General features: G+C 37.7%; 1 protein-coding gene across 1 annotated transcript; it reads right to left on the bottom strand.

Annotated features, from left to right (window-relative positions):
- Positions 1-1,279: 1,279 nt before the first annotated feature.
- Positions 1,280-10,865, bottom strand: LOC127832430 (tRNA (guanine-N(7)-)-methyltransferase-like). Its single transcript, XM_052357895.1, has 4 exons — positions 10,768-10,865; positions 7,072-7,177; positions 4,985-5,056; positions 1,280-2,952 (listed from the first exon to the last, which is right to left on the bottom strand). The coding sequence occupies exon 4, from the start codon at positions 2,643-2,645 to the stop codon at positions 1,821-1,823; it is 825 nt and encodes a 274-aa protein (XP_052213855.1). The 5' UTR covers positions 2,646-2,952; positions 4,985-5,056; positions 7,072-7,177; positions 10,768-10,865; the 3' UTR covers positions 1,280-1,820.
- Between the last annotated feature and the right edge of the window lie 768 nt (positions 10,866-11,633).

Below are 11,633 nucleotides of genomic sequence, written 5' to 3'. Positions count from 1 at the left end.
TGACGGTCTCTAGGGGGTGTTCTTGTGGCCAACAAGTGCTGATGTCATGTTCCGGACGTACTCGGTGGTCTTGTGCTTCATGTAGGAAATGCGGAGCAGTCTTAGGAGACATCTGTGTCCGCATAAAGCGTCCAGGTGTGACAGACATATAGTGAGAGGGAGACTACGAGGTACTTGTAGAGCCTGTACTTGATGGGGATGCTCATTGAACTGCCTGTCCACAACCTGCTCAGTCTGGCCACCACCATATCAATTTTTATTCACACCTTCCGGTGTTGGAACCGTCCTTTGGCACAGTTGCTCCCAGAGTACTTGAAGCTGGTCACTTCTTCTAGCTTCTCGCTGTTCATGATGATGTCTGCTCTGGTGTTGGTCGTGCTGTTCACCATGATCTTTGACTTCTCTGTGCTGACCTCCATTATGTATGCTCCTGCCCTTTCATAAACTGTTGGTGAAAACTCGAAGTCCACTGCTGGTGCAACCCATGAGGTCAATTTTATCAGCAAATCTTAAGTTGGAGAAGTGTCTTCTACCCATGGAGATGGAGGTGTGTTTGTCTTTGAGGGTCAACTGGATCTGAAATTAAAGGTTTAACAGGATGGGAGAGCAGAAACCCTTGACGAACCCCCACTGATGTCCCGAAGAAGCCACCCATCTTTCCATTGAGAAATACAGTGCTGTAGGCAATTCCATGGAGTTCTTGGATTGGATGATTTGCACTTCGTTGAATCCTCGCAGAACCTGCCAGGCCATCGTGTGCAAGCTTCCATGTATTGCGTGTTCCAGGTTTACAAAATATATTTCATTTTTGAATGTTCAAAGTATGTCCTCAAAATTTATGTGCCATATTCCTTACAAGTCTATTTGAACTTTGCTGGCCATGTTTGCCATTATTTGTCATGTAAGAAATATGTGTAAAACTCAAAGACTTTATCTAAAAAGCTCCAGTCAAAAAACAAGAATACAATTTAAAAAAAAAGAAAAAAAGTAATCCTTCAAGTGGGCTTGAACCACTGACCCCTGGAGTAAAATGCTACCACTTAGACCACTCGACCATCATACAATGATGGGTGTATTTTATACTTTATATAAGCAATCCTCGTAGTTGCACAAAATAAGACAACAACAAAACTCTCCAAATTATTCAACCTTTCGCGTTGCAACGCTTTTTCATTTTCAGGTTTTTAAATCATCAAAATATGCATATAATGGCTATTTTAGAGCACGGTAAATGTTCAGTATAACCGTTTCCTCACAAATATCATAACTTAAACGAAAATTTGCAAATCTGAAACATTTATTTTTAATTTTTTCAATTTACCAAAACGTGAAAAGGCCCCTTTAAATTCAGTAGAGAATGCAACTAACCTTTAAAAGGTTTATATTAGATTTTCTTGAAATGCAAACAGATAAGGACACAAACAGATAAGGACAAGTGATTTGCAAACTTATCTTCTGATGTTGCCCAAATCTAATACTCTTAAAATTTGACAATAACATAATAACTTAATTGTGTACAAAATAATCAAATCAGCTATCAATTTGAAAGCTTCTAATACACTGTATTTGTTGAAACATTATCAAAATGCAACGGAATAGTACCTGATTTTTCACATCATGATGGCATTTTTCCATGTATTCTTCACAATCTTTACAGTAATGCATCAAAGATATTTATACAGTCTTTCAAAAAACTGCAGTCTTCATAACAAATACATACAAGTCTTCCATTTTGCAAATATTCATCGGACTACAACACAAAGTCAACATTCAGCTCTTCAATCATACACATCAATAATTGTGAGCAATCTTAAAGCTGCCTAGCTATGTGGGTCAGCTATTCTTCTAAACACAGCCAGGAACTTTTCACCGTTGTTTCTCGTGACCTTCTGACCTTCCTCTGTGCTATTGAACAGCTTGGATATGACAACGTCTCCCGTCAGTTCATCCTCGGTCATTCTCTTGAACAGTGGAAACTTCTCGAAATGTTCCACCATCCAGTCATGGAGATCTTTGACGTCTGTGATGGTGTAGACGATTCCACCCTCGCATAATACGTACGCATACTCTGCCAGCAGGGTGGTGCTGATGATTCTCCACTTGTGCTTGGTCTTCTTGAAATGGGGGTCAGGAAAGAGGAAGAACATCTTCGACAGTTGGCCTTTCTCGAAGAAATTCGGCAGGTACTTCATCGCGTTTGTACGAATACAGGCGATGTTTTGATACTGACCGGGATGTTTGTTTCGTAATGCTACAATCCTGTCCTTCACGTAATCTGACACCTTGACTCTGATCTCCATGCCGAGCATGAGCTTGTCTGGAAACAGGGGAGATAAATCCACTAGCAGACCCCCGTAGCCACACCCTATATCAGCGAATTCAACTTTGGGATTACCTCCCTTGGAGGAATCATTATCTCCCTTAGAGGCATTATTACCTCTGTTTGAGGCATCATTACCTCCCTTAAAATCATAATCCTGCTCATCAGTAGCAACAGAATCGAGGGACTTAAAGATATCAGGATAGTAAGAGTGCCAGTCCATTTCTGCTGGTTTCACAGGGTAGTCAAAGCTGTGGTCGGACATAGGGTTCGAGTGCGCCCGCTGCCGATAATACTTCTTTTGCGGTAACTGGATGACAGACATGTTTGTGGTTTTGTCACACTTGCTAAATATTATCTTCAAAAATACTGTCTTAAATAATTGTTATAACGTTATCACAATTGGCTTCAATACTTCTTACAAAGAAGGTGATTTATAGGGATCTGATCATATGTCAACTTCGGGCTCGTGTTTCAAAAAAATGAATCTGAGATTAAGAGTGAAGTTTATATGTAAAACTGTTAAGTGTGTTTGTAGTTTGTTAATCGTCAGCGGTGTGATCTTCAGGTTGGGATGGCTTTTCAACATAAATCTTCACACGTAGTTTGTGGTTCTTTCTTTTATAATCTTTCTGCAATAGATATATATATTTTTTAATCTGTGATGGAACATCAAAACTATTTACATAAAAATACCAAACAAAATGCTGTAAAAAACAATATGAGAAAGCACAGGAGGGAAGCCCATAGTATTTTTTTATTTATTATATATATATGCTGTAATAGAAACAAGGAGTGCAACTTCATTTGCCGTTAAACAGCACCATCTTTACTGTAAACTATGTCACTCGAACAATTTTTAACCAATCAACTACACACCAGTTGTTTTCGAAAGCTAATAAAATAATTTATCAGGAAAAATTAACATCAGTACCATTGATCCCCCCCCCCCTGCGCGTAAAACACCCTGTCAAACATGAATTTGACAGTACTGCAGGCAATACAGATGTCTCCTACAAATCAGGTGAAAACTCTCAAGTAGAGGCCGAAAGGAATGAAGAATGACTAATCACTTTCACATTTCCTTGTATGTGCAGACTTGTTAAGTATTGTTATGTAATCAATTGTCCATTTAGCACAGCAATATTAAGTTTAGTTTTTTAACATTCACATGAAATGTATTCTTATATTAAAATGATGTGCATTTAACATTCAAATTGCACTTCCTATGAACACAAAGTACATGTATCATGATTACTAGTATACATTTACATTGCACTTCCAATGAACACAAAGTTTCATGATTACCAGTATATCTTATGAACCTTAAGACAAAATTCTTTTTTTTTCCCCTTTCTCCCATAAGAAGAAAAGTGAAAATGGCTTTTGCAAGCAGCATAAAACCAGACCAGCCAGCGAGTAACTCACAGTCTGTTCAGGTTTGATGCTGTTTGCTGCTCATCAGTATCTAAAGGTTGGAAGTGAAGCCTTTAAAACTTGAATTTAGTAACAAAGGTTTTCAATTAAATTTAACGTTCTATGGGACTACAAATGCGTTAAAATACATTTCGAAGTGTTAAAGGGTTAAGGTAGTCACCCGACATTTGATAGTTGCTTATTAATTATATTCATTGTTTTAACAAATAGTTCCCTGACCTTTGACCTCTGGTGAAAACTGAAAGGTCTTGTATATTCTCACATGGCTATTTATAAGCATACCAATTTTTGTCAAAGAAAATTCAGCAATTTCTTTAAAAGACATGCTGATCCACTCATGTGAAATGTTGAAACCGGTAGGCGAATACCGAAGCCTTAAAAACACCAATTTAATTAAGATGGCATAGCATATTGCTATTTATCTGTTAAATATCTATTTTAAACCATTTTCCATTTAAGATTACATATTGTGATAATACAATCTGATGTCCATTATTCGTCAGACCAGTATAAAGGTTTAGGTTCTCTATTTTTAAAAACATTTACAGGACATTTGACCACCGATGTAAACATGCTAGTAATCAGATATTTTCCTGGCATATCTTTGTGTTTGTAAACAGACCTATTTTCAAAGAGAAATGGTTAAAAAATCAAAATAAAATATAATAATCTGTAGACAATTTTTCCATCGCCAGAGCTGAGATTTCATCCCATTGGCAATCGGGCTACCGATTAATTTTGCAGACTATCATAGAATTATTAAGTGTAATTAATTAACTGAGAACCTGTTACAAGAGACTTGAATTTAATCAAAGGACTAACAACTAAAAATGCAAGGCACGTTTTTTTTCCCACTTTTTGGGAAGATAGCCCATGGCTTTGGAATTGGGAATTTTATCGGCATTTTCATGAAATTAGGAAAATAAATTCAATAGCCTTTTTATTCCAAACGAAAAGTCCACTGATTAGGGAATTACTAACTTTGATATAAGTCTTTATAATCATTCAAATTAAAAGAACAAAATAATATAATACTTTGTTAGATGTAACTGAATTAAAATTGAGATAAATTGGACACTTCTTTCTAAAAAAAAAAAATATTTTTTTTTTTGTTGGAAATTGGAAATTTTTTTGCCACATTTTGGGGGAAAAGTATACTTTTTGGGATTGGGTACATAGCCGAATTTCGGCTATAAAATCGAGCCAAAAAAACCCTGCAAGGCTTACCTCTCTCCTAAAACATTTCATCATAGCAAGATACTCAGGATTACATTGGCCTGAGAATTTCTTCCATAGATCCTGAAACAAGAGTCACAGAATGATAAAAAATTAGGAGGTGAAGTAAAACAATAAAATTTATAAACATAATTATGAAAGATGTATTTAATGTTTTATGACTTGCTCACATGTATTGAATAATTGGCAAAAAATGTCATTAAATGTGTTTTCATATAAAAACAGTACACATGTAACACTAAAAATTATTATAAAAGAATGAAAAAGACATTTTGCCGTTTTCAAGATTCTTTCCCAGGACTTTTAAGTCCTTCAGGCAAATTATATCTCGCTACCACTGCACAAAGTAAACTTTTACTATAAAAAGAGTATTTTGACAACCATATTAACAACACACAAAATATGCATACTTGCAAAAAACAGGAACATAGCGTTATACCTGCTTGATTATTTTAGCCATAATGATTGGTGATTATTCATACATGAACTCTTACTTCTAACCTTTTTTCCCTAAATAATGATGCATCACTTTTTATGAATCATTTTGGCAAAATATTTTTAAAAATTTTTAAATATATAAACAATGTATTATATTTTATATTTAAAAACTGACTGAAAATTAAGATAAGCGCTGGATTGATGTTGAAAATATCTGCCTAGATATTCTTGAATGCTCTGAGCTTTTACATGCATGCATAAATACGTACACTCGGAGTTCTTCCTGATAAAATCCAATTCCATGTAAAACAAGAGATGTGTTTGTCAGAAACACAATGCCCCCTATTGCGTCGCTTTGAAATAATATTTCAATATATCATTTGGCAGGTTTAGAAATTATCGCCCTTTTAAAGCTTATTACTTCCCTTGGATTGTATTTTTTTACTTTTGACCTTGAAAGATGACCTTGACCTTTCACCACTCAAAATGTGCATCTCCATGAGATACAAATGCATGCCAAATATCAAGTTGCTATCTTCAATATTGCAAAAGTTATGGCCAATGTTAAAGTTTTCGGACGGACTGACAGACGGATGGACAGACAGTTCAAATGCTATATGCCACCCTACCAGGCGCAAAAAAATAAATAAGTCTCTAGCTTGTCTATAAAATGGAATCCAATCAACCAAATTCATTGTTACAAGCAAATTCGTAGAATTGATAACCCCGCCAATATGCTTCTGGACACAAAAGTATTATATTTGACACTCAAAAAAGCATTTTTTCAAGATACAAAGGACCATAACTCTGTTATTAACAACGTGATGTACAACGCCATTTGGTGTGCATCATCCTCTTATCCATAATTATATATATACTCATACTAAGTTTCAATGAAATCCGCCAAAGAACTTCCAAGATATGGCTCCGGACACACAAACAAAGCATTTTTTCAAGATACAAAGGGCCATAACTCTGTTATTAACTGATGGTGTACAATGCCATTTGGCGTGCATCATCCTCTTATCTATATACATACTCATACCAAGTTTCAATGAAATCCGCCAAAGCACTTCCAAGATATGGCTCCGGACGGAAAGACGGAAGGACGAACAACGCCAAAACAATATCCCTCCGCCTATGGCCAGGGATAACAAACACTATACCTTTTACCAAAGAAATCAATTTGCGTGTTTTTTTTTAAATGCTCAAAATAAACAGTTGATTAAAACCATAATCTTTATTATGGAGGTTCTGGAGATAGTAGGTGTAGCATCATTGGTTGATTAGACACGAGATCTATCTTGCTATAGATTCCGGGAATAGTTGTGTATGCGTGAATCTTTGATGTGTTCGAAACTTGGATTAATATAATAATTTTATGGCACACAAGATCAAGTAAGTTATTGCAACTTGAGCCTTAAGGATAAACTTATGATCAGTTTGTGTATATGTCAGAAAATGATAATGGTTGCTCATTTTACTTATAAACATGCTGCCTAGATTCTAGACTACAGATTTAAAATGAAAAATGTTGTTATCAGATGCAACTCCCAGCGACCCAGGGGGTCAATGTCTGGGGGAACGTTTATTGCAACCAAGTTTCAGATTCAACCATGGTGCATGGCCTGGTTCCTTACCGCGTGGCAGTCCTGGTATTCCTTGATGTACCCGTTGCACTCCTCAGTATGCAGGTGTGGGGACAGATTGGGATGAGCCATATCAGGTAGCCATTGATAAGAAAATCTGAAAATGTACGCAATCGAAATAGTTTGCTTTTTGACAATGTTTCAGGAAAATCAACATCTGTGAATCAAGAAAAGGCCAATGTTTTGAACCAACAGTTCCAATCCGTTTTCACACCTATGTCCCCCTTACCCTATCTCAATCATGTCTCTCTTTTTTCAGAAATCTTAATGGAATTTCATCTTCATCTTTCAGAAAATTTCCAAAAATGCCAAAGATCACAGTCAGTGTCAATGGGGTGCAGAAGTTGCTATCCAATCTTAAACCAGACAAAGCAGCAGGTCCAGATAACATCAAACCCCTTGTTCTTAAAGAATTAAGTAAACAAATTTCTCCCATAATAACACTTCTTTTTCAGAAATCATTGGACTCCGGAATTCTACCAAAAGTATGGACATCTGCAAATGTAATACCACTGTACAAGAAAGGAAACAAAGAAGACCCAGCGAATTACAGACCTATCTCTCTTACCTGTATTTTATGTAAATCCTTAGAACATATAGTTTCTTCAAATTTTTCAGCTCACTTCAATAAATATAACATACTTTATGACTTACAGCATGGCTTCAAAGAAAAGCGTTCCTGCGAAACACAACTTCTACAACTCATTGATAACCTGGCACGAAATATGTCATCTGGACAACAAACTGATCTAATATTGCTTGATTTCAGTAAAGCGTTCGACAAAGTGAACCATCTCAAACTGCTTTTCAAATTACAGGAACATGGTGCGGATAAAGAAACTCTCTCATGGATCAAATCATTCCTTATAGGTCGGACTCAACGTGTCGCTCTAGATGGAGAATTATCATCCGAGGTACCAGTGACATCTGGGGTACCACAAGGGTCTGTGCTTGGTCCGTTATTTTTTCTTCTTTATATAAATGACTTACCTAAATCTATTACTTCTCAAGTTCGCTTATTTGCAGATGACACTGCCGTTTATCTAACAATCAACAATATGCATGACTGCCATACTCTACAAGAAGATCTAGATAAACTTATGAAATGGGAACATCTTTGGGACATGGAGTTCAACCCAAATAAATGCCAAGTTTTAAACATAACCAGAAATAAATCAAAATTCTCTTTTAATTACAGACTCCATGGACAAATACTAGAAACTGTTGACAATGCAAAATACTTAGGTGTGGACATCTCAAAAGACCTTTCCTGGAACACCCATATAAATAGAATTACAAATAACGCTAATAAATCTCTTGGTTTTCTACGCAGGAAAATACAGACAAGAAATTCCAACATTCGCCAGCTGGCATACAAGACAATAGTTAGACCACAAGTTGAATATGCTTCTTCCGTTTGGAGTCCTCACACTTTACAAAATACAAAAAATTGAGAAAGTACAGCGTCTAGCAGTCCGCTGGGTCAAGCATAATTATTCTCCATATGACAGTGTCACCTCCATGCAACAGGAACTTGGTTGGCAGACCCTACAAGACAGACGAAATGACACTAAATTAATAATCTTTTTCAAAATTGTTTAAGGTTTAGTAGCCATGCCGCTGCCATCAAATATTGAGCGACCCACCAGATTCACTCGTCACATGCACCCCCTCTCTTTTAGACAGATCCATACCACTGCAAATTATTATAAGTTTTCATTTTTCCCAAGTGCTATTGTGATGTGGAACAACCTCCCTGCCACACAGTATTACATCCTGATCTTGAAGGGTTTAAGCGGTCCCTGCTTTCCCCTTCTGCCCCTTGAACTCCGAGAGACATGTTTTTATCAGTTTTAACTTTAAATCACTTCACCATGCATGATTAATCGAACATACGTTTATCTTTCTCACTTATTCACTTTTAACACTTTTATCTTGCACTGACTGCGCACCTGTCAATAATACCCGCAAGGGGAGTTTGCAAGTGAACTCTCACCTATGCTCACCTATTTAAGAAGGGCGACAAAAGCACACCTGCCAACTACAGGCCTATCTCCCTAACCTCCGTCTGCTGCAAAATCATGGAGCACATCATGCACAGCCAGATAATGCAGCATATGGAAGACCTGAACATTTTTTCAGACGCACAGCATGGGTTCAGGAAGCGCCGGTCATGTGAGACGCAACTACTCCTGACCCTACAGGACCTCTCGTCAGCTCTTGACCACGGTGAGCAGATAGATGCCATCTTACTTGACTTCAGCAAGGCGTTCGGCAAGGTTCGCATGAACACCTTGCTGTGAAACTGAAGCACTACGGCATCAGTGGAAACGTTCTCACCTGGATTAAAAGATTCCTCTCAAATCGAAGTCAACAGGTACAGGTCGAGGGCGTACAGTCAAAACCAGCACCAGTTGGCAGTAACTTCAGGTGTCCCTCAAGGCTCGGTGTAAGGACCCTTGCTCTTCCTGGTGTACATCAACGACATGCCCTCCAAAGTTCAATCCACAACAAGGCTATTCGCGGATGAAAGTCTTCTGTACAGAAAAATTAAGTCTCCAGAGGATGCACAGATACTGCAGAATGACCTCAATGCCCTCCAGGAGTGGGAAACAACTTGGAAGATGTCCTTCAACCCAGACAAATGTGAGGTACTGAGGATCACAAAAAAGCGAACCCCGACTCAAGCAGACTACAGCATCCACGGGCACCAGCTGGCCTTAGTCAAGACAGGAAAGTACTTAGGCGTGACAATTGCCAGTGATCTTTCCTGGAAACCACACGTGGACAGCCGCACTAAGCCTGCCAATAACTCTCTCACCTTCCTCCGCAGAAACCTCTCAAGCTGCCCAAAAGACATAAAGTTGCAGTGCTATAAGTAACTAGTCAGACTTGTCCTCAACTACGCATCAGCAGCTTGGGACCCTCACACACAGGCATGTATTCAAGAGTTAGAGGCTGTACAGCGAAGAGCAGCGCGATTCATCGCAGGCAACTACAGGACTACAAGCAGCACTAGCCAGATGATCGCAGACCTTGGGCTACCTACCCTAGAACTTCGTCGCCAGCACTCTTAAACTTCTGATGATGTATCGGATCACATATGGTCTTCTTGACATTCCAGCCACCGATCCTCTCCGGCGATCCATCACATCTACAAGAGGACGTGGTCTCGAAGACATGGATGGTGCAGTGATCTGTTACAGGATACCCTACTGCAGAACAGACACCTACCGCCACTCCTTCTTTATCTCTGGAGCTCGATTGTGGAACCAGCTACCAAAGCACCTCACGGTTCTACAGACCCCAGAGTCATTCAGGGAAGGACTGGCCGGCCTCCATATCAAACATTGAGCTTTCCTGACTGTACATATTATAAATATTAAATGTTTTATTCTTTTAACTGCACTCTCACGATCACCTTGTATATAACAAATGTACGAGTATGCTCCAGAGTGAGATTAGTACATCACATGGAAGAAAAAGAAGAAGTTAGACAGTATAGATAGATAGAACACACGAAATTATGTGACACTGACAAGGTTGTTCACGTAGGCTAGCATATGATATCAAGTGAAACGCTGCAAGATGGACATATGAAAAAGACAATATTTAACAAAATTATCAAATTAATCTTTAGGTCTGGACTAAGTTTTAACATTTAAGATAAAATAAGACCTTTCGCACCTTGTTAATTGCCAACGATATTTCGAGGTTTCGCCCCAAGACGATTCATACACAGAGGATTCGCCCAAAGTCGAATCGAGAATGTTTTTATGTATTTAAACAATGTTAATTTATTTTTTAGCGATATTTATTTGACGGTGAATATTTGATTAGGTTCCATTCTTAATAAAAAAATATTCAAAAAAAATTTAGTATAGCAGTGTCGACAGACCGTTTATCAGTTACGTACATGTCAGACCGACGTCAACCTAAGCTGGGCACGACCTAATGTGACCCAGATCGCGATTATGAAGGCTTATTTGACGCACGTCAAAAGCTGTGAAGAGAACACCGTTACGGACATAAATATTTGTTTGATAATATTATTTTATTTCAACTTAATTTAAATGAATTTTTCGGCGTTGCTTCATTGTATAAAGTGATCATGAGTGGCTATTACATCAATTCCAAATCGTCAGTGACTTTATTAAGTGACTTTAAGAACATTAAGTGCGTAACGGTGTAAATACACATTTTAATTACGTTTTACAACTTTAAGAATTTCTATAAAATGTTTGGGTACATGTTTATATACTAAATTCTTCTTTCATCGGACACCTTTTTGAAGACTTTATGATGTTAAAATACGTTTGCAGTTTTTGTTGAATCTGTCTCCATTTCATGCCCGTTTATAACACAAGCACCCACTTACTATAGCCTTAGCTCACTCTCCAGACCTGCCATCGACTTGCAACTAACAACTCTGATAAAAAAATCCGACAACGACCCCGAAAACGGTTCTATAGCCCAAACTCACATAACAAATAACTACTCTAATTACATCCAAATATATACCGATGGAAGCAAAAATGACGAACTCAAATTAG

This window comes from Dreissena polymorpha, chromosome 5 (genome assembly GCF_020536995.1).
Source record: "Dreissena polymorpha isolate Duluth1 chromosome 5, UMN_Dpol_1.0, whole genome shotgun sequence".
Taxonomy (NCBI): domain Eukaryota; kingdom Metazoa; phylum Mollusca; class Bivalvia; order Myida; family Dreissenidae; genus Dreissena; species Dreissena polymorpha.
This window is presented reverse-complemented; position numbering and strand designations above follow the sequence as displayed.